Source organism: Ammospiza caudacuta, chromosome 24 (genome assembly GCF_027887145.1).
Source record: "Ammospiza caudacuta isolate bAmmCau1 chromosome 24, bAmmCau1.pri, whole genome shotgun sequence".
NCBI classification, from domain to species: domain Eukaryota; kingdom Metazoa; phylum Chordata; class Aves; order Passeriformes; family Passerellidae; genus Ammospiza; species Ammospiza caudacuta.
Genome location: NC_080616.1, coordinates 1718953 through 1741652, shown reverse-complemented (window position 1 = coordinate 1741652; position 22700 = coordinate 1718953). Strand labels below are relative to the sequence as shown.

General features: G+C 52.6%; 1 protein-coding gene across 2 annotated transcripts; it reads left to right on the top strand.

Annotated features, from left to right (window-relative positions):
- The first annotated feature begins 1143 nt into the window (after positions 1–1143).
- Positions 1144–21537, top strand: LMOD1 (leiomodin 1). 2 transcript variants are annotated; one of them, XM_058819502.1, is made up of 3 exons: positions 1144–1480; positions 18383–19972; positions 21105–21537. In XM_058819502.1, the coding sequence occupies exons 1-3, from the start codon at positions 1220–1222 to the stop codon at positions 21129–21131; spliced, it is 1878 nt and encodes a 625-aa protein (XP_058675485.1). In that variant the 5' UTR covers positions 1144–1219; the 3' UTR covers positions 21132–21537. The 2 variants fall into 2 exon arrangements, with proteins under 2 accessions (XP_058675485.1, XP_058675484.1); XM_058819501.1 differs by lacking the exon at positions 21105–21537 and having other exon boundaries at positions 18383–20023.
- Positions 21538–22700: the final 1163 nt, after the last annotated feature.

The following is a 22700-nucleotide window of genomic DNA, read 5'->3' as shown; positions in this document are numbered from 1 at the left end:
TGTGCAGGGTGGGATCTGGCCAGGAAGACGGGCAGAGGAGGTGATTAGGCTGAGGAAAATCCTAGGGGAACTTGTTTAGTCAAAAAACACCAAAGGGTTCCTTGCTTGGATCAGCAGAGAGAGGCCTGGGAGCAGGCAGTAAATATTAGGAGGATGATAAAGGATGAAGAAAACCAGGATGAAGCTGGCAGAATGTGCACAAAATGCTGGACATGAGGTAAGGCTGCCTGTAAACTTGGAGAGAAAAGCCTGTCTCCTATCCCTATGGGAGAACTCCCACGTGCCAGTTAAGCTTCTGTATGGATTAGGGAAATGGAAAGTTGGTGCTGCCAGCCAAAGCCCAGGCTCAGGTCACTGCCTGGACCAGGAGCAGGGGAGATTCAGGAATTCCCTCAGTGCAGAAGAAAGGGATGTCTTTGGGGCTTGGTGAGGGCAAGTGGGAGTGTGTGAGGAAGAGCAGCTGCGGGCACAGCCCCTCAGGGTCTGCGGGTCGGGAGGAGCTCTGACAATCCCGGGGAGTCAGGTCTGCAGAGCCGGAGCACTCGCTACCCGCTGCCTCCATCCCTCCGGTGGAAGCCGTCTGCCAGCACCTCCAGCCCTTTCCTGTGGGGCAGAGCGCGAACAGCACCGATCGCAGGCTGCAGCGGGATAGAGAGGAAAACTTCCTCTGCAGTGGGTGCTTCCTTGCCGATTTTAGCCAAGAGCTGTCACCGCTACAGCAGAGGCTCCCCCCATCCCTTTGTGGCCACGCTGCCCACTTTAGCAGCCCCCTATCCTCCACGACACAGGCTGGGGCTGCCTCCTCCATCCCCCATTCCCGGCCTGCCGGCTCGTGCATTTTTCCCTGTTTTCTCACTAGGTTGGCCCATTGCCTTTAAAAGGCGAAATGCTCCGGACTAAATTTGGTCATGTAGCTCTGCACGGTTCCCTGGAATGTCCTCGGGTTTCAGGCTCCTCTGATAGCACCATTCCCCGCCTCCCGCCGGGTTCCATTGGCTTCCCAGCGCCCGAACCGCCACTGGATCCTGTTATTGGCCAACTCTCGGGCCGAGGGGTGTCCCCTCTGGATAACCACCGTATCTCGGGCTGGAGAGCTGCTGAGATTTAACACTTCAGCACCTGCTGCCGTTCGGGAAGCAGCCTTGGAGCTTCGGCTTCTTTTTTTTTCTCTTGCTTTGGGTACTACACAACCGCCACCGTGTCTCGCCAGCGAGCCAAGATGTCCAAAGTGGCCAAATACCGGCGACAAGTTAGTGAAGATCCAGATATAGACAATTTATTGTCTACTTTGTCTCCAGAGGAGATGGAGGAGCTGGAAAAGGAGCTGGATGTGGTGGATGCGGACGGGAGCATCCCTGTGGAGCGCAGTCAGACAAACCAATCAGAAAACTCCTTACCTGGCCCACAGAACTGTGACACGGCGCTCAACCACCACGACAAGGACACCAAGAGGCTCCTGCAGCGGGAGCACTCGATAGACGTAAGTCACGTCCCCACTGCTGCTGCGGGAAAAGTGGGAACACACCTCGAACCCCCCCTTCCCCCGGGCTGAGTGAGGGACGAGATGGAAAACACAAAACCTGAGAAAGGCTTGCGCTTGCTGAGGAGGAATAGCTGTCCTGGAGAGACCAGGGAGCTGGTCCTGGCACTCTGGGAGGAAACAGGGTGTCCCATAAAACCCCTGGTGTTACTGGTAAAGCCAAATCCTGTGTTGGTGCCTGGGATTTTCTCCCTGCCCCTTCTCTAACATCCCTTGGCAGGGCTGGGAGTGGAGCTGGGATTCACAGGAGGCTGCTGGAGGGGCCGATGCAGTGACAGTGATGCCACGGGCTGCATTTTTTCTTTTCTTTTTTTTTTTTTTTCCTCTCTCTCCTTTGGGGATCTTGATCATTTCAGTTCTTCTTATGCAAAAGATTAAACAGTCTCTGGTTCTTGTGGAATAAAAATGTTTCCTGCTCTGTGGAAATCACATCGAGAAGCAGGTTTTACCCTGTGACATTTGTTTGGCATTTATTGTTCACTTAAAATTCCTTCTTTTAGTTTGATTTGGGTATATTTATCTCCCTCTCTGCACCTGGCAAATTCTTTAAGAGTTTGCTTGGAGCTCGAGAGCTTCATGTCAGTCCTTTTCCTCTTTTTGTGTTGTGCCTTAGTGGGAGACAGTCCTGCTTTTCTGTAACATTTATTAACCTCAGTACTAAGAGTATTTGCTATGTGCTTTGTGCTTGGAAGCCTGGGAAGTGTCTGGTTTCCCTAGTTTTCATGGCAGGCTGAGCCAAAAAATGAAAAACAGCGATTCTGCAGCAGCTGATCCATGTGGCCATGGGTGGTTTCATGTCGCATTCACATCTGCTGTGCCGGAGCTGGAGAGTTCTGGCAGCACAAGCAGTGCCAAGTGTTGTGGGGCACTGCTCTGCTCTGGCTCTGATTCCAGATCTATCCCAGGTCACCCAGCTGTACCCTGGGTCTTCCAGCTGGGTGATCAATCTGTAACTACCCCAGAGCACTTGGATATTTCTCTTTCTGGATATTTATGGAGTTTATTCAGGAGGGTCCTCTCCTGACTGTGGCATAGATACCCTTATTCCCTTCTAAATATTGGGATGAGTGGGAATGAAAATTGCACCAGTAGGAAAAATAACTGAAGCTTGATTTTGGAGAGCTGAACAAGGGGTTAAATTGTTCCTTCCCACCCCTGTCCTGGGCAGCCTAGGAGCTCACTGGCTCTGAGGATAAAGGAGCAGCTTTCACCTTCTATATGTAGTGCTTGACATGGGCTGGGGGACAGTGAGTGCCGTGCCCCTCACCACAAGGGCTCTGCCTTGATTTCTTTTCCTCACCAATGGAAAATTTCCCTGTGGTGGGGAAGTGCAGGTGCTGCAGGACAAACCTGCCTGGAGAGGGAAATGCTTTTATGTAGGACCAGTCATCCCAGTGACCACTGTTTTGCAGGCGATCCCAAGAGATGACACTAAAAAATTTGCATTTTCAGGTGGGGGGGGACATTTGGGTTTGACATGATTTGTGTTGCTGTTTCAGTGTTAACTGTTGGAACATGAGGGCTTGCTTGGGAATTGGCATAGGGAAGTGTCCATGACCAGGAGGAAGGGAGGAAATTTGTGAGTTTTGTTAAAAAGAGATCTGGCAAATTGCCTGATTTAACATAATGTTGTTTGGAAATGCCTGAGAGTGTATGTGCAGTGGGAGAAGAATTGGGTTGTGGAAAGGGGTGGCCTGGGGAGGAGAGACACCTGGGTTATGGTGTAGGGCACTGGCTGGAGGGGAGGGCAGCACAGGGGTCCTGGAAAATCTCCTGCTGCCCTCTGAGTTAAGGAGGTTCAGGCAGTGGAAGACAAAGCAAATTGGCAACAGGTCAAGTTTGTCAGTGAAAATGGCCCAGTTTGATTGTATTGCAGTAACTGGATAGGGCAGAACTGACTTTCATCTTCTATTTCAATCCCTGGAGGCCAAGGAAAAAAAGTATATCCTACACCCCTTCCTCCCTGCCATTGTTAGGATCTGGGATTAACACCTAGAAAATGCCAGTTTACAGCGCTGGCACAGCAAATCATGCTGATGGTAGAGAAGGGCTGTCTTCTGCCATGGGGCTCAAGGATGGGGTGGGGTGGGATGGGATGGGATGGGATGGGATGGGATGGGATGGGATGGGATGGGATGGGATGGGATGGGATGGGATCATCAAACCACATGAACAGTCAGAAAAAAACAGTGCAGGAAGCCAACTCTCTCAGTTCCTCTGTCCAAGGAAGCCCAAGGGCTATGTTTTGCTGAAGGATGGAATGAGAACATGAAGCCATCCAGAGCACCCCAGGCAGGTGTTGAACTCTCCCCCAGCTGTTCAGGGCTCTGAGGTCTCCAATGACAAATCCCTCTCATGTGTCAGCAGATTCCATGTTGTGCCAGCCAGCACAGGCATGGTGGCTGCCCTCCCACGGGCTTGGCATCCCCCCAGGGTGTGTAGGCATCACCCCATACATGTCCCTCTCAGCCCCTCTCATCAACAGCTCCCAGTGTTCTGAAGCAAATCCAGGGGAGGTCACAGACATGCTCTGAGGGCTGGACCTCCTCTGATCTGGAGACAGGCTGGGAGAGCAGGGGATGTCCAGCCTGGAGAAGAGAGGGCTCCAAGGAGATCTCCTGAAGAGGCATCACAGACACAGGATAACATCTTCTAGATGTTCACAGGTAATTCCCACTGGAATTACATCCCATTCCTTCCCTGACCTTGTGCCTGTGCTTCACCACCCCCCTCCCACCCCCTGGTCTGCTCACATATCTGCTTCTAGCTTGTAAAAGTTTCTCTTGATGCCTTAAATTAGGAATGCCAGGCACTGTGTCTGTGATGTGTCTTCAGTAGGGAGAGAGAGGAGGGCAGATTCTCGTCCTTGGTTCATGGAATCATGGAATGGTTTGGGTGGAAAGGGACCTTAAAGTTCATCCCATTCTAACCCTGCATGGGCAAGGACACCTTCCACTATCCCAGGTTGCTCCAAGTCCCATCCAACCTGGCCTTGGACACTGACAGGGATGGGACATCCACAGCTTCTCTGGTCACCCTGTGCCAGGGCTACACCACCCTCACAGGGAACAGTTTCCTCCCCATATCCCATCCAACCCTGCCCTCTGGCAGTGAAAAGCCATCCCCCCTTGTCCTGCCTGTCAGTCCAGGCCCTTGTCCCCAGCCCCTCTCCAGCTCTCCTGGAGCCCCTTTAGGCCCTGCAAGGGACTCTGAGGCCTCCTCGGAGCCTTCTCTGCTCCAGGCGAACACACCCAGCTCTCCCAGTCTGTCTCCAGATAAGAGGGGCTCCAGCCCTCAGAGCACCTCTGTGGCCTCCTCTGGACTTGCTTCAGAAGTTCCATGTTCTTCTTATGTCCTCCCTGCTGTTCCATACCTCCTGATGGGAATCTCTGTTGTGGGACATTGTGTGTTAGCTGGGATGTGCAGGAATCCCTCCAAAGTGCAAAATAAGGTATTTTGAAGGGAAATGTTGAGTTTCTGCCCATCTAACAGTTCTTGCAGTCATTGCCCTGTTCTTGGACTGGTGCCAGGCACCTACATTTCCACCTAAATACTGGGAGAAGTGGATATATTTAGAAATATTGTTAACTACATAATAACACATCTTCTTAGTGATGAAAGGGGCAAACTAGGGTAACTAGGAAGCAGATTATAAACAGCCCAAAATAGATGTGAGCTTTGCCCCTGCCTTTCCACACTGGACAGCCAAATTCCCATCTTGGTGATGCAGTAATAAATTAATCTTAATTTTATCTTGCTAATGAGTGGAAGTATAACCAAGCCCAAGGGCGGGGCTTGGGCGAGTGCCCCTCTCTGAATGTACTCAACATGGTCCATGTGTCACAGAGGCTGGTCATGAGTAGATAAATGAAGAGATGATTTCTATTAGCTCATGGCTCTTTACTGTCACAGGCAAAGGCATAACAAGAAAAGTTCCAGTTAGAAACATGCTGTGAAGTTGGTGCTGTGTTATCAAACTGCCAGAGGGCAGAGTTAGATGGGATATTGGGAAGATATTCTTCCCTGTGAGGGTGGTGAGGCCCTGGCACAGAGAAGCTGGGGCTGCCCCATGCCTGGAAGTGTTCAAGGCTGGGTTGGATGGGGCTTGGAGCAACCTGGGATAGTGGAAGGTGTCCCTGCCCATGGCAGGGGGTGGGACTGGATGATCGTTAAGGTCCCTTTCCACCCAAACCAGTCTAGGATTCCATGAGTTACCTGGGGCACAGCTGACTTGCTGTCACTTGAAATCCTTGTATCATGCCTGGGATTTCTGTCCAGAAGAGGAAAATCTGTGTGTGCCAGGGCACAGGGGTTCTTGCAGCTGTCCCTGTGGGATAGGTTTCTCTGAGAGCTGAGCTGTGTGAGGAAATGTGGTCTGTGGGAGCTGGTCCAGTTCCTCTATTGCTGGTGACATCTATAAAAGCCATGTGTCTGTGCACAGAGCAGGTATACCCTGAGAACACCCCATCCATGGGGTCTCTTCCATTATGGTCTTTAAGGGAATGATCTTTAAAGTCCCTTCCAAGCATAACCATTCCATAATTCCATGACCTTTCCCACTGGCGTTTGTTTAGCCCTAAACACTCTCAGGGAACCTCTGCCAGATGGGACCTAGATGAGAAGAGCTATATCATGGGAAGGATCTCCATGTGAACCACACGTGCCATGGACTGGTGCTTTGGTGTATGAGTCCTCCTTAGCATTTGCCAAGTCCACAACAGGAAGTTTTACTTTCTGAAATATTCCACAAAATCCATCTGCAGCTGTTCTTGGCTTTCCTTGGATTCCCAACTTACCACAGCACCCTGGTGACTCCCAAAACAACAAGCCCCTGATGGCAGAGACAGCTCCTCCTTGTGATTTCCCTTCTCTAGCATCACCATCTTCCCTGGGAATGGATGGAGTCTTCTTCCCTCAGTTCACATAATCCTGGAATATCCTGAGTTGGAAGGGACCTGCGAGGATCACTGAGTCTAGCTCCTAGCCCTGCACAGGACAACCCCAAAATCCCACCTACCATGTGCCTCAGAGAGTTGTCCAAATGCTCTTTGAAGCTCACCTGTAAGGGGAGGGCACCTGCATGTCCCAGTCCCATCAGAGTTCCCAGTCCTGCCTCCCAACCAGCGCTTGCTTTGATTTGATTGCATGCAGCTTCAAGCAGGGATGGCTGGGAAGTGCAGGGAAGTTGCATGAGGGAGCATCATTGTGCTTATAGAGGGGAATCATTCCAGGGCCACAAAGCCAATTTTTTATGAAAATACTCATGTCATGGGTGTCTCTTTCCATGGAAGCCCACTCACCAGCTTCCTTGAGGAAAAGACTGAACAGGGGATGCTGGATGTCGGGGCAGTTTTGCACAGCCAGAGCCAGATGTGCACAGTGCAGATGGTCCCTGTATTTTTGTCTCATGAAGGCTGGACCCCCTTCGCACAGGAGAAGCTGAGGTGGTTCACTTATCTTCCAGCACCTTTTTGCCTTCTCTCAGATATCCCACTCCTCTGCAGGCAAGACCTCCTCCTGTTCCAGGTCCATGCATCCTTATCCCTGCAGGCTCCTGGGAATGTCTCCATGTCCCCAGGCTCTCTTCTTGGAGGCTGGACAGACTCCTTATAGCCTGGTCTGGATGCAGAGGGATAAACAGTGAGCTCAGAGAGGTTATTTAATCCAAATTCTGTGTATCTGAAGGATGCTGGTGGACAGCAGGCCCTGGAGAAGGATTTGTTTTTACAAGACCTTGGGAAGGTCTTGTAAAAAGTCCTCCTGTCCTTTCTGACTCACTCAGGCTTGGAACTTGTTGCTGTGTGATTTTTAATCCAGTCATCTGATTTCCCTCTATGGAAAGTGGAGATCCTCAGCAGTGAGCCCTTCTTCAACACCACGGGCAAACAAGTCAGGATTTAATTTTTTTTATTAATGCTCAAAGCTTGTCATCTTTTCATTAAAATATCTGGAGGGAAGAAAGGAGCTCTTTATTTAACTTGCTGGTTCAGACTCGAAGGAATTTGCAAACAAAGGTACAGCAGGAGTTATATCATTCCTTGAGCATCTTTCCAGTTTTTCCCTAACATATGTACTGAAACTCTGCTCTTCTGTTTATCAGCCAGTTCTCAGTTCTCTTGACTGCCAAGACCATTCCTTCTCCCTTCCAAGAGTCTTCACTAATTCTCAGCTCTTGCCTTTCTTTTAGCCATATCCTGACCTGGTCTCTTCTGCCTCATCAGAGAATCTTTATGATTGGAAAACGCCACTAAGATCATCAAGTTCAAAGAATCCCAGAATCCCAGACTGGTTTGGGTGGAAAGGGACATTGAAGCCCATCCCATTCCACCCAACCCTGCCATAGGTAGGGACACCTTCCACTACCCCAGGATGCTCCAAGCCCCATCCAACCAGGCCTTGGACACTTCCAGGGATGGAACAGCCAAAGCTGCTCTGGGCACCCTGTGCCAGGGTCTCATCTCTCTCACAGGAGAGAACAGACCATAATAAATTGTTCTGAACAGCTTCTGGCCCCCCAAAAGAGATGAAAGGGGTGGGTGACACTGGGACATCCATCCAGAGGCTTCTGCAGTGGCTTGCGGCCCATGGACTGAGCAGTGGGTAAAGCTGTGGGTGCTTTCACTGGCACACAGAGAGGAGTAGAGCTGGCAGCTTCCTGGGCTTTGCGTTCCTCCATGGATGATAGCCAGGATATCCAAACTAGTCGCACATTTGGAAAGAAACCAAAGGTATTGAGCCATTCCTATTTGGTCTTTAAAGGAGGCCACAGATGGTCCCTCCAGCTGCACAAGTCACTCTCCAACTCCCTGACAGGAGGGAGCAGCCAGGTGGGGGTCAGGCTCTGCTCCCAGGGTTCAAGTTGGACATCACAAGGAATTTCTCCATGGAAAGGGTGGTCATCTATTGAACAGGACAGGACTGCCCAGGGCAGTGGTGGAGTCCCCTTTCCTGGAGGTGTCCAAGGAATGCCTGGATGTGGCACTTAGTGCTCTGGGCTGGGTTACAAGGTGGGGGGATTGGTCACAGATCAGACTAGATGATCTCAGAGGCCTTTTCCAACCAAATTGATTCTGTAATTCTGTGAAGTCCAGGAGATCCCTTTCATTGCTCAGAAATGAAAACTGTTGTCTGTGCTCTATATTTCATTCTGAGTTTCTGAAAAAGTCCCAACCCTGTCACAAGAGGGATGAGCAGCAGCAGCAGGAGCTGTTACCTGCAGCAGATGATAAAACAACCCTCCAAGGTTAACATAGAAGCAAGAACAATCCCATGACAGCTCCCAGAAGGATCTGCATTGTGGAGAACAGCTGAAAAATGGGAAGCGAGAACACAGGCATCTTTGAGCTGCATTCCTGAAAAAATGGTGTGAGAAAGACCTTTACAGCTGGATCAGTGTTTTTGTGATGCCCTTGGGGGCAGAAGCTTTGCTTTCCTTGTTTTTCCTTTTGTGACCCGGGTGAGTTGCAGCACAAATCGTTCCCAGTGACTTGGAGCTCATGCCAAAGGCACACACAAGTCTGGGAGATCCACGGTCCATCTAAGGGCACGAGCAGGGAAAGAAACCCGTGGATTTCTAGTCAATTGGAGAAAAAAGAGTAAAAATCCAAGTTCTATGTTTACATAAAGCACAACAGAGATGCAGATAAATCCATGGAAGTGTTTGGAGCATTTAGCTTATATGGGCTGAGCTGCCCAGGAGGTTTAATATGTGTTTATGTTGAGCTGATAAATAGACATGGAGGAGGAGAAGAGCTGGGTCCGTTATGTGTCTCTCTCTTTCGCAGCACTGTGACATCACTTGTGTGCTAAAACCATCTCAGTGACTCAGCTTCCAGCAGGACGCTGGGATTAACCACTCCTGTTGCTCCAGCCCACCCTTTGCTGTGTGGGAATCGTGGCAGGATGGAGCAGGAGGATCTCAGTGGCAGGGCATACATAGTCAAGGTGTGGCTGGCAGGATGGTGGGGGACAGACACACCATGGAGAATCAAGGGTCCTGCTCTGTCCTTTCCTCTGCCCAGAATGTGAGCAAACAGGGATGAAAACAGAAAGGAATTGGAGCTGTGGAAGCAACACGAGCCTGTCCCAGCCATGGTGTGGCAGCAGGACCAGGGCAGTGCCCATGCCCTGTGCTGGCACTACTGGTGTCACACCTTCAATCCCAGTAACAGTTTTGGGCTGCTCAGGAGAAGAAAGTCATTGAGGGGATGGAGCAGGACCAGAGAAGGGAACAGAGATGAGGAAGAGTCTGGAGCCCCATAAGTGGCTGAAGGAGCTGGGGGGGCTCAGCCTGGAGAAAAGAAGGCTCAGGGGGGACCTGGGGACCTTCTGGCTCTGCACAACTCCTGACAGGAGCCATGTGGGAGTGAGGCTGAGCTCCCAGGGAACAGGAGGAGAGGAAACGGCCTCAAGCTGTGCCAGGGGAGGTTCAAGTTGGAAACGGGGGAATTTCCTGCATGGAAAGGATTGTAAAGCACTGGCATAGGCTGTCTAGGGCAGAGGTGGAGTCACCATCCCTGGAGGGATTTAAGAGCTGTGTGGATGTGGATGTGGCTGTTGTGGACGTGGGTTAGCAGTGAACATAGCAGTCCTGGGGGAATGGCTGGACATGACGAGCTTAGAGGGCTTTTCCAACCATAGTAATTCCATTATTCTGTGATTTCCTGAAACACAACTGGAAAGGCGCCAGTCCATGTCATAGAGGTGTCCTGTGCAACCTCTTGACCATGTGTTGAGCAGCCTAGGGCTTATGCACAGTATTTGGGTCAGGATTTATGCTGCATGCTGCTGAGGGCTCCAAGGGGTCCCTCCTCCTGACAGGGGCACCATGGCATATGTTGGACATGCCCAGCACAGGAATGAGCTCCTGCATAGCCATGGCAGACTCTGCCAAGGAGAGTGATTTGCCATTTTCTTCCTTGCAGGGAATTCCCCAGGTCCCAAGAACCAGAGATGGTGACCCCTGGCATGCCTGGCTGTATGCCTACTAAGTGCTCTGTCCTGGGATGCAGCTCCCATGTGGTGCCAGAGCCTGAGGAGCAGGTGCTCCTGTTTCCCACAAACTATTTAAGGGAATGACCAGCAAAACTGGTCTGATTTTCCAGGTAGGCACTTGGAGCTTGCCTCATCTCACCTGCTTCAAGAACCTGGGATCATCTTCCAGCAGCAGGTGCCCATTTCCAGGGGGTGTCTGTGATGGTTCCATGGGCTGCTGGATGGAATCCATTGGATACTTGCACCAGCAAGAGGCCTGGATATGTGCCCATGTGTTGCCAAGAGGCTGGGAGCGGTGTCCTGTTCCTTGACCATCCAGCATTTATGACACAGAGGATGGAGATAGGATTAAGACTTGCTAGGACTGAATTGCAATTCTGCTGTTCCTAAAAATCCGGTGAATGCTTGATGTGGGCTTCCCACGAAGTGCACTGGGCAGAAATCCAGCCTAGAGGTGTTGTAGTGTCAATTGCTGGGATTCCCTGCTCTTTTCAATCCCTGATGAAGAGGAGACAACCAGGGAAAAGGTCTCATCTTGGAAATATCCAGTTCAGCCATGGCAGTGCCAGTAGAAGGGCTGGAAATACAGCAAATAGAAGAGAAAAACCTGGACTTGTAAAACTTGATTTTGTTAGATGAAAAAAGTTTCCATTTGCATAGTATTCAGTGGCTTTACAGCTTTCTGGAAAATGGCTGTGTCTCCATGGAAGGGCTGGAGCTCTTCTGTTAAAGGAAACCCAAGTTAAAACATTTATCGCCTTAATTCAGGGGAAAATAAGAGGAATAATCAGGGCCAGAAGCTGCCCACTTTCTGGAGAACAGCTCTGCATCTCAGAAAGGGGACTTTTTAAAAACACTGGCCTGAGACATGCAAAGACCCAGTGATATTTGGGGTCAGAGAGATCTGGGCAGAAGGGAAGGGGAAAAGCTGAGTTCCTTGTTAAAATGACAGGATAATATGTGAAGCAGGACAGGGCAAGGAGTTCTTACATCTCTCTGGGCTTTAGCACACAGACCATGGCCAGAGGTCATGTATGTCCCAATGCTGAAAGCTGAGGTCCTTTCAACCTTCCTTCCTGCCAAAAGAGCCCAAAAGTGCCAAAAGAGCCCAAATGTGCCAAGAGAAACTCTTGGCTGCCTGATCCTCTCAAGAAGCCCTGTGGATGTGAGCAGGGTCTCCCACAAATCTTTCCATGGTATTTGCTGAGGAGCAGGAGGGTTGTCCAGGGTGTCCCAGAGTCGGCAGAAGCCTCGCAATCCTGCTTCCTTTGCAGGTCGCTGGCAATCCAGATTCAGCAGCTCCCAGGACTCAGCAAAGGACACAGCATTCTTTCTGGGAATGTCCTTGGCTCTGAGTTGTCCCTAGGCTACTCAAAACTGGCTGAGGAATGGAGGAAAAGAGCTTGGGCAGCTTGTTGTGGTTTGGCTTGCCTCTAGCAATCCTCTCCAGGAACAGGTACCCAAATACCAGGAACATCAAACAACCTGCAACCCCCTGCTTTTGCCCCCAGCCACCTCGACGGCTTCTCCATGCAGGGGGACAGTCTCAAAGGACATCCCTGTCCCTTTGGAGCTCCCACAGGGCTCCTACTCAGCCTCCTCAGCCCTAGGGTCACACTGAGGGGTGGAAGGATGCTGGTGCCTCACTCATGGGCTCTGGCTGGGATTTGGGATAGGTGGGTGGGACAGAGGGAACATAGGAGTCCTCAGAGTCTGGCAGGTAGGCAGGGATCTCCAGAGAGTGATTCCCAAAGTTAGAGCTGTGGATTCAATCCTAGAGTCTTGTGGTAGCTTTGGAGACTTTATAGGGCTTGGCAGCAGCCCTATAAAGAGCTGTAGGACAGACTGAAACCCCCCAGGCAGTGAAAGAAGATTGGCTTGTTAGTCATGGATCATAATTCCCTAAATCTGCTAATTCAGGTAACTCAACACAGTTTCCTTCCCTCACCAGTGTGGTCTGGGACCCCCACAGCTGACCAAGAGATTTTGGTGAATTGTCTGTCTGTGTCTCAGAGATCCCACCTCATTCCTGGGCTTCCCCACTTCCCCAATTTTCCACCACCAAAAGCCGCTCAGAATTTGTGTGGGACCAATGGAATTGTGCTGGTGATGTCTAAGCCATGCCGTGCCAAGAGATGATCTGGAAAATATCTCACAGGCTGCAGGAGGAATTTATTATCCCAGCAAAGGCTGGGAGAGAGGAACAACCCCTTGGCCTGGGCGTTATTCACAAGTGTGCAGCTCTGGAGGGATTACAGTTGCTTTGTAAGGAGCTTGGTTCTGGTGGGACAGTCTTTGTTGGTGGCCAAATCCACGTGCCAGACAGGCAGCATGGCCCTGCCTGGGGAGCTGCTGGAAAGGAGGGAGGCAGTGGGTCCCCAGAGGAGGGTCATGGTGGGCTGCAGTGCATGTGCAGAAACCATATTAGCCACCTTGGAGCTGACCCTAGATTTCCCAGCAGTACAGATGATTGGGATGGACCCGATCCTGGCTCAAGCTTCCCCTGTTGTCCTCCTGAGGTTCTCATATCATCACAGTCTCATACTCAGCTTCCAGAGGCCCCTAGAGCTGCAGGCGACATTAGAGACTGAGCCAGGGTCATGGCTGCAGGTTGAGTTGAGTTCACTGTTCCTGGAGCCATTTTCACAGGAGCTGCAAGGGCAGGTTTGGCCTTTCCTCATGGGGACCAGCACGATTCATGTCCCCAGCAGTCACCTGCACAGAGGAACCTCTGGACTTTTGAATCATGGCATGGTCTGGGTGGGAAGGGACCTTGAAGATCATCCCATTCCAGCCCTGCCATGGGACACCTTTCACTGTCCCAGGTTGCTCCAAGCCCTGTCCAGCCTGGCCTTGGACTCTTCCATGGATGGGACAGCCCCAGCTTCTTTGGGCAACCTGGGCCAGGGCCTCACCACCCTCACAGGGAGGAATTCCTTCCCAGTATCCCACCTATCCTTGCCCTCCAGCAGTGGGAAGCCATTGCCCCTAGTCTGTTTCTCCAGGCCCTTGTCCCAAGTCCCTCTCCAGCTCTCCTGGAGCCCCTTTAGGCACTGGAAGGGGTTCTAAGGTCTCCTCAAAGCCTTTTTTTCTCCAGGCTGGACACCCCCAGCTCTCCCAGTCTGTCTCCAGATAAGAGGGGCTCCAGCCCCCAGAGCATCTCTTGGCCTCCTCTGGACTCACTCCAAAAGCTCTGTGCCCTTCTGATCTTGGGAGTCTTCTGGCTTCCCAGCCAAGCCCTCTTTGAACCTCAATGGGGTACTCCTCCCTGGAGCCAGCATGGAGGTGCTCATGCTCCCAAGATCCCATCCTCACCTCTTGTTCTTTGCCTGAGCCAAGCACATCCTGCCATGGTGAGACCATGAGGGGCTCTTCCCAGGACATACCTCTGAAAATAACTGCAGGCTGGGGAAAGCTGGCCCCTTGCAACGACTAAACTTGGGCAAATGCATTTCCATGTCTCCTCTGCCAGGGACTGAGGTACCAGCAGCTGCTGAGCCACCAAGTGCCCCTTCCCTCATCTTGGGTACAGGATTTGTGAATCCCTGGGTAACCTCTCCTCTCCTCTCCTCTCCTCTCCTCTCCTCTCCTCTCCTCTCCTCTCCTCTCCTCTCCTCTCCTCTCCTCTCCTCTCCTCTCCTCTCCTCTCCTCTCCTCTCCTCTCCTCTCCTCTCCTCTCCTCTCCTCTCCTCTCCTCTCCTCTCCTCTCCTCTCCTCTCCTCTCCTCTCCTCTCCTCTCCTCTCCTCTCCTCTCCTCTCCTCTCCTCTCCTCTCCTCTCCTCTCCTCTCCTCTCCTCTCCTCTCCTCTCCCTTTTGCTTGGAATCTGCTCTGGGCACAGCAGGGTGACTGTGCCCACCTTCTGCCTGCTAAGCAAACAGCCAGATCAATAACTGCCATTAAACCAGCCGTTTTCCACCCCAAAATGAGCTGTGGGGCTTTGGGGGCAGGAAGGGAGACCCTCACTCCACCTCCAGATTCATTTTCCCCATCCCCAGCTCTATCCCCAGCCCCATCCCTTGCTCAGTGCTGGAGCGAGTGCTTGGATTCCAGGCAAGAAGTTCCCAGTCTCCTTTGCCTTTTAAGGCAACATCTGAGTGGGTTTGAGGGTTACAAATGCTAACAAGCCATGGCAATGCTCATTTTAGTCTATTTAGAGGAAACGGGAAGGCATTTCAGTTCATCAAAACACTGGTGATTAATCAACCGACTACCAGGCTGTTTTCATTAGGCTTATTTTTAAAAGTCTGACATGCTGTGTAAAAATATTCCCCTAATAAATGTGCTTGTGGCAGAGGGAAAGGCACAGAGTGCATGCAGCAGCACTGGTTTCCAGGTACCCAAGGTAAATATGCCAGTGGGCAGAGAGAAATGAGCAGGCAGCACTTGGGATAGCCATGAAGAGGGGACAGCTGGCCCTGGGCTGTAGGAGAAGCTGTGCTGGTGGCCATGGGGGCAGCCAGGGGTTCCAGAGCAAGGGAAAGGTGCTTATCTCTCTCCTGAAACACAGCTCTGCCTCCGAGTTCTAGTTGCACTTCCAGCCTGGAGGTGAGGACTTTGGAATTATCAGCAGTGGTGGGCCGGTGACACCTGAGGCTGGCTGCTGCAGCACGTGCTGAGCCAGGGGGACACACCGAGAGCCCTGAGGTGGTGGAAAGGCAGGAGGAGACAAGGACATGTTCCCTCTTGGGCACGCATGTGGCCTCAGGCAGGGCCTGGAGCAGACCTGCTTTGGAGATGACCCCAGGCTCCAGCAAGGGATGGAGCTGGCCCACTGTGACCCTTGGGTTTAGAAACACAGATCTGGTTTCTTGCCTGAACTTTTTTTCCTCCCGATTCCTGTCCCTCTACTGCCACTAGAGCTGGGTGCCTGCCAAGGGCTCTCCCAAGGCAGCTCCACAGGAGATGAAGCAGCTTGAGCCCCTCTCATCCCCTGCAACCATCCAGCACTTCTTCCAATAACCTGCATCTCTTAGATGGGATCTTCTGATGCATCCCAAATTTGCTGTAAGCAAATGATCCCACAAGTGCTACCCACAGTGGCAGGAACACCTGTGATGGTCACTGCATATCTGTGTCATTCCCTTGTTCCCATGCCTGGGGCCACAACTGGCTCCTTTTCCCCCAGCTTCTTTCCCCTGACTTCTCCCAGCTCTCTTTCTCCTGATTCCTTTGCCCTCACCTCTTTTCCCACATCCCATTCTCTGGCTCCAGATCTCTCCTCCCCCAAACTGCAGCACGTGGACATGTGGTCACACACCCATGAATGGAAGCTTGAACCACACAACAGTACACACTCAGCATGTGCTGCAGCACCTTTCCCAAGTACGGATTTTCCATGGATTTAATTTTCTTCTGGTTTAATTTGCCTGGAGTAAACCATCACCTTCTTCAAGCATGGGAGAGGTTGCTGGTAATTTTCACCAGGGTCTTTCTCCCTCTCTCCAAGTTCTGTTCATCCCTGGCCAAAGCCTTTTTTCCTCTTTGTCTTGGATGTGCCCAGGGTGCTCAGGGGAGATTCAGAGCTCGCCAGTGTTAGGCTGGGTGAGCTTGGGCTGGGAAGGAGAAAGATTTCTGGAGCAGTTGGTATGGAGATGAGGCTGCTGGCTCTGACTCGATGGGTGCTCAGCCTGGGGTCACCAAAGTGTCACAGAGCCCTGGGGAGGATAAATGTCCCTTCTCAGAGGAACCTGCAACCTGGGCACTCCCAAACACCTTGGAGAGGCCCTGTTGGGGGCAGGGCAACACCAGTGTTCTCATCCCACAGTCCTCCTGCCAGGGCTCTTCCTCCACTGAGGTGCTTCAGGATATCACTGAGCATCTGTGCACCATTCAGGTGCTGGGAATAGAGCACAGCTTGGTGACAAGGACCCCTGGCTCAGTGCCAGAGGAGGTGGCATCACCTGGTCCCTGCAGCACCCAGGACTGGGGTGCATGGGAGCCCCATGCCTGGTCCCTGGGGTGGCAGCAGTGGGGACTGTGGGGCCCCCAGGCCAGGCCAGGCTCTGCAGGGGTCTGGCAGGAGCCTTCCTGTCCCTGCTCAGCCCTGCACCAGGAGCCAAGAAATCGCTTAACTAAACAAACAGCTCTCTCGTCCCTGATGGCATCTGTTTATACACCAGGTACAAACAGTCCCCAGGGCTGCCCATGCACAGCCAGTTCTTTCCACAGAAATCTGTCCCTGAGCGCTGGCAGTACTGCATGTGGGGAAAGTTCAGCCTTATGCTGCCCCAGCATGGACACTGTGGAGCACCAGGATGAAGAGGAGGAGGCCAGCCTGACTGCACACTCTGGTGTCAGGATTCAGGCCTGGGGGTTGAGGCACTGGGTGAAGCCACAGTGCTGTCCTGATCATGAGAGGATCCAGGGAGATTGTAAAGGCATCACAGCTGCATCTCCCAGTGGCATCTTCCTTCCTCCTTTCCCTGGAGTCCTAAAATCCCTCCAGCCAAGGTGATGAGCCAGGCCAGTGAGAGGACCTGTGCGTTCCCTAGCTGTGGAAGAGGGAGAAGGGCATTTAAATTGCCAAACCTTGATGTTAAATTTATGGTAGCATCCTCCACTATGCAGCAAACTTGGTCCCAGCGTCAAGTTCATCTCCCTTCAGCCACGTGAAGCATTGGTTCCTCTCCCTTGGAAATGGATGTGTTTCATGTCATGGAGTCCTAGACTAGTTTGGGTTGGAAGGAACCTTGAAGTTCATCCCAGTTCACCCCCTGCCATGTGCAGGGACACCTTCCACTATCCCAGGTTTCTCTAAGCCCTGTCCAGCCTGGCCTTGGACACTGACAGGGATCCAGGGGCAGCCACAGCTGCTCTGGGCACCCTGTGCCAGGGCCTGCCCACCCTCACAGGGAGAATTTCTTCCCAATATCCCACCTAACTCTGCCCTCTGGCAACTGCCAGAGAGAAGGATGGGAACCATATCAAAGGTTGTACCAACGCTGATGGAGACCCCTCCCAGCCCTTCAGCCTTGGTTGAAGGCTGCAACAAGGCATTGGCTGTGTCCCCAAGCTGCTGGAGTTGGCTATGGCCAGCAGCAATGCCCAGGACAGGCTGTACCAAGGGCAAGGGTCACGTGCTTGTAAAAATGGCCAAAACTTCCTTCTGACTTTCCCCCAGACTCTCCAAGCCCTTCCTTCTTTTGATGTCTTTGGACACTGGGAGCAGATATGCTGGGAGAACCTCATGCATTAGAAAGCTATAAATGCCATGCTCCCATTTCCTCGGTTTTCTGCTCAAAAGTGCAAACTGCCATTGAAGGCAGAATGGTTTTGCAGAACCCAGGGTTGGAGTGACTGCTGGGTCAGCGGTGTCACTAGGGACATTGCTGTGGGCTCTCCCCTGCTTGCACACACATGCAGGACAGTGTGGAGAGTGCTGGGCGACAGACTGGGAAAAGCCACCAAGCATCCAGCTGGAAACCATTTAGGAAAGGCGGGAAAGCAACCTGGGGCTCACAGGCACTACCTCCATCCCTAGTTAGAAAAATTATTAAAAAATTATAACTTAGAGGGGGTATCAGAGAAGGTGCCTCCTACACCTTGTTAGTTTGTGGCCTGTCAGGGAAGATGTCCTGCAGACCTCCAGAGCCCTTTGGGAGGGGGGACTGGAGGCAAAAGAGAGCAGAGCTGCCTTAGAGAGCTGCAGCAGGACCTCATCACACCTGAGTCCTGCAGGCTCTGCCTACATTCAAGGCACTCACATGCTGAACCCTTCCCTGGAGCTGGGACCTTGGCTGGGCTAAATATTCCTCTTCAAAGGCCAGCCACAGGCTGGGACTGGGGTGGCAAGGCTGTAGGTCAGAGGCACCTGTTCCTGTAATTCCCGGGTGTTTTTCTCTCACTAGGAAAGCAGGTTGAACAAGAATGAGGGAGACAAAAATCAAGAAGAAAAAGGAAAAGAATCTCCTTCCAAAGAACTGGCCCAGAAACAAGATGCTAAAGCGGGGAAAGACTCTAAAAAGGAAGAAAGTGTTGAGAAAACAGACCTGAAAGGTAAAGCTGCGACTGAGACCAAGAGCAAAGAGAGCAATGCTATGAATGATAAAGTAAAGGCCATGGAAAAAAAGCTGATGGGGAAGGACAAGAAGGAGGAAGAGAAGGGTTCAGTGTTGAAGAAGGACACAGGGAAGAACAAAAAGGAGGAAGAGAAGAGCTCAGAGTTGAAGAAAGATGAAGGGGAGGATAAAAAGGAAGAAGAGAACAGCTCATGTCTTAAAAAGGAGGATGCAGGGAAGGATAAAAAGGAAAAAGAGAAGACCTCAGCAGCAAAGGAGGAGACAGAGAAGGAAAAGAAGCAAGAAGAGAAGGATTCAGCATCAAAGGACACAGGGAAGGACAAAAAGGAGGAGAACAGTTCAGAATCAAAGAAACAGACAAAAAAAGACACAAGAGGGGAAGATAAAAAAGAAAATGACAAAAAAGAAAAGGAAAAGGCTTCGGCTGTGAAAAAATCCAAGGCAGATGAGAATGATAAATCCCAGACAGAAGCAGAAAAGGCAGAAAAGGTGGAGGAAAAACAGGAGGCCAAGGCAGCAGCCGAGAGCAGCCCTTCCAAGTCTTCCTCCAGCAGCTCTGCAGATCAAGCCAAGGACGATGAAGCCTCCAGCATCTTTGACGAGCTCATCGAGAAGGTGAAGAACAATGACGCTGAGGTGACCGAGGTCAACGTGAACAACTCCGACTGCATCAACAACGAGACCCTGGTGCGCTTCACTGAGGCCCTGGAGTTCAACACTGTGGTCAAGGTGTTTGCCCTGGCAAACACCCGCGCTGATGACCATGTGGCCTTTGCCATTGCCATAATGCTCAAGTCCAACAAGGTGCTGACAAGCATCAACATGGACTCCAACCATATTACAGGCAAGGGTATCCTGGCCATTTTCCGGGCCCTGTTGCAGAACAACACACTAACAGAGCTACGTTTCCACAACCAGCGGCACATCTGTGGGGGGAAAACAGAGATGGAAATTGCCAAGCTCCTGAAAGAGAACACCACACTCCTGAAGCTGGGTTACCACTTCGAGCTGGCTGGGCCACGCATGACTGTCACCAACCTGCTGAGCCGAAACATGGACAGGCAGAGGCAGAAACGCCTCCAGGAGCAGAAACTGGCACAGGAACGGGGGGAGAAGAAAGACCTCCTGGAGGTGCCCAAGCCTGGAGCAGTGCCGAAGGGGTCCCCCAAGGCATCCCCGCAGCCATCCCCCAAGGCTTCCCCCAAAAGCTCTCCCAAGAAAGGAGGGGCACCCACCATACCACCCCCACCTCCTCCTCCGCTCGCCCCACCACTGATGATCAACGAGAACCTGAAGAACTCACTCTCGCCAGCCACACAAAGGAAGTTGGGAGACCGGGTGCTGCCAGTCCAGGAGAAGAACTCTCGAGACCAGCTCCTGGCAGCCATTCGCTCCAGCAACCTCAAACAACTCAAGAAGGCAAGTGCAGGGCCAGGTGGGGCCCATGCACAGGGTGGGGCTGGGGGCTGAGGTCATGGTGGCTGTCACTCTGGCAGTGTCCTTCTCTGGAGTGGGGCTGTGTCCAACCCCTGCACAGGGGCAGATCCATCCCTTTGCCAAGCACATGGGGAAGGAAGATCCATCCTTTAATCCCATCCTGCAGAGCAGATGAGGTCAGCAGGTCCAGCCTTTGGCACAGTATCCAACAGGAGATCCATCCTTTGGCAAAGAGCATGACAGGTGCAGATCTATCCCTTGGCAGAGCTCCTGTGTTGGCCAGATCCACCAGGATCCAGGGGCTGGGACACAAGGAAAAACCCATCCGTAAGTTATAAGTCACTGGGCTCTTGATATCTTGTTGTGGCTGAGCCCATGCCCCTGGGGTAGAAGGTGGCCCAGGATGGCTGGAGAGGTTTCACCTGCATTTAAACAACTGAAACATTTCTTGATGTCAGCCCCAGTCTGGACGTGACTAATCCTTTTGAACTCTTTACATATGAGTTAATGTTGCTCTGAGAGTACTGATACAGCACTTGGGGACCAGCAGAGAGGTGTGGCCTACTTCTCAAACAGCTAGACTTAGCCAAGGGTGGCCTGGGTGCTTGAAAGCTGTGGCAGCAGCTGCCCTCCTAATACAGGAGGCCCATAAATTCACCCTTGGGCAGCACATCGTCAAACATGTACCCCATGCAGTAATAACTGCTGGAATAAAAGGGCCTAATGCTGGTCCCAGCATGGAGCCTTGAAACCTGTCACACATTCCAGGTGGTTTGTGTCCCTGCTAGGCTGTCCATGGGCAGCCTGGCCAAGAAAAAGAGGTCATTGAATGGTCTGGGTTGGAAGAGACCTTAGAGATCATCTCTATCCTGTCATGGGCAGGGACACCTTCCACTAGCCCAGGTTGCTCCAAACCCCATCCAACCTGGCCTTAGAACACTTCCAGGGATGGGGCAGCCCCAGCTCTCTGGGCAGTCTGTGCCAGGACCTCCCCACCTTCACAGGGAGGAATTTCTCCCCATCTAACCCTGCCATGGATGTCCCCACACCGTGTCAGTGCAGTCCTGCACCCCGTCCCATTGCTCGCCCAGTAATGGGGTGTGCTTCCTTGCAGGTGGAGTTGCCGAAGCTGCTGCAGTAGGGAGCGGGAGGATTTTTCCCCTGCAGCCCATGGCAGACCCCCAGACACTCACCTTTCTCGTGACAAGCCCTTTGGAACCTGCAGTGACCAACGCCGAGGAGCAGGGATCTCTCTGGGACACGGAGGATGGGCCGGGCCCAGCAGGACATGATGCAGGAGGTTGTATTTATTTTTTGATGGTTGTGAAGCCTTCAAGCTCACTCTTCTACCAGCACTGTGCCCCACCGGAGATGCCAAGAATAGAGCAGGGGTCTGCAGAGCTGATCCTTATGGAAATCCCCCGTCAGAGCTTAACAAAGGGGTTTGGCACCCCACTCTATCCAGGGTCCAGCCTGGGGTGAGCAAGAGTACCCCCAGCCATGGGGGGGAGCAGGGGACACCCAGACCATCACCACATCACCACAAGGTTTCTGGGTGGCCAGCAGAGTTTTGGGATTCAGGCACAGCAGTGGCTGCAGAACTGGGGGTTCAGGCTTGATGTCAGGAGGAATGGGAGGGTGGGAGAAGGGAGCAGCCAGGGAGAGAGGGGGCATGGAAGTGGGGGACACAGGGAGCCAGGCTGGGGCCAGGAGCTCGGGCATCTTGTACGCACCCACAGTATTGCAGGGGGACCCCCAGGACCCTCAGAGCATGGAAACCAAATCCGCCTCAGAGAGAGCAGGGAAAGCACCAGCTCAAGGGGGGCAGTGGGTTTTGGGGTCATGTGATGCCCATCCTCCTCCCCCCATCCTTCCTGTCGTGACACGTTGATCACGATTTGTATGACTGTGGCCACTGCATCAGCAATAAAGCTCACCCAAATGCTTCCTGTGCCTCTGGACAGGTCCATGCCCCCAGACCCCAAATTGAGGTGCAGGGGGTGTCTGGGAATGGACTCAGCAACCTCAGCCAGGGGCAGCTTTTCCCTCTCCCACACCCATAGCCCACCCTGAACTGGGCACCCTGGGACCACCTGGACAAGCCAGTCTGGGTGTCCCTCGTCACCCACTCAGAACCCCTGAAAATGGGGCACCCAGGACCCCCCAAGTGAGACAGCCAAACCCCCCAAATGGGGCAGCCTGCTGCTGCTGGACGCAGACAACCAGGAACACAGAGCCATGCAGACACCCCAAAACTCTGGAGTAATGAAGAACTGAACACCCCAGGACCACCCCACAGTCACCTAAAACCCTTTGAGTACACCCAGAACTGGGAATCCTGGGGCAGCCCCAGGGTCACCCCAAACTCCAAGGTAAAATCCGGAACTGGGTGCCTCAGGGTCACCCTAAAACTCCGGGGTGACCCCAAAACTGAGCACCCCAAACCCCTGGGGTCACCCAGAACTGTTCTCCCCCTGGCACCACGGGGCGAGGGCCGTTTTGGGATGCAGCAGCACACGGGTGTCCCCCGGGAGGCTCTCCCTGCTCCGGGACACCCACATGCGTGGCTGAGAGGCGGCTGCCGGTAGAGGTGAAACGCCGTTTTAGGGGGCATTTCTGCAGCCGCGCAAAGCCGTGGCCCCAGCGGGAGGAGCAGTATCCGCATCACGGGGTCCTCCTGCCCCTTGCCCCCGAACTCCTGCCCCTTGGG

What these genes read in the sequence shown, in the direction of transcription:
- LMOD1 (XM_058819501.1), top strand. Translation starts at nt 1,220, where the DNA reads ATGTCCAAAGTGGCCAAATACCGGCGACAAGTTAGTGAAGATCCAGAT. An exon ending in AGCGGGAGCACTCGATAGAC is followed by an intron (nt 1,481 to 18,382) that starts GTAAGTCACGTC and finishes TTCTCTCACTAG; the next exon opens with GAAAGCAGGTTGAACAAGAA.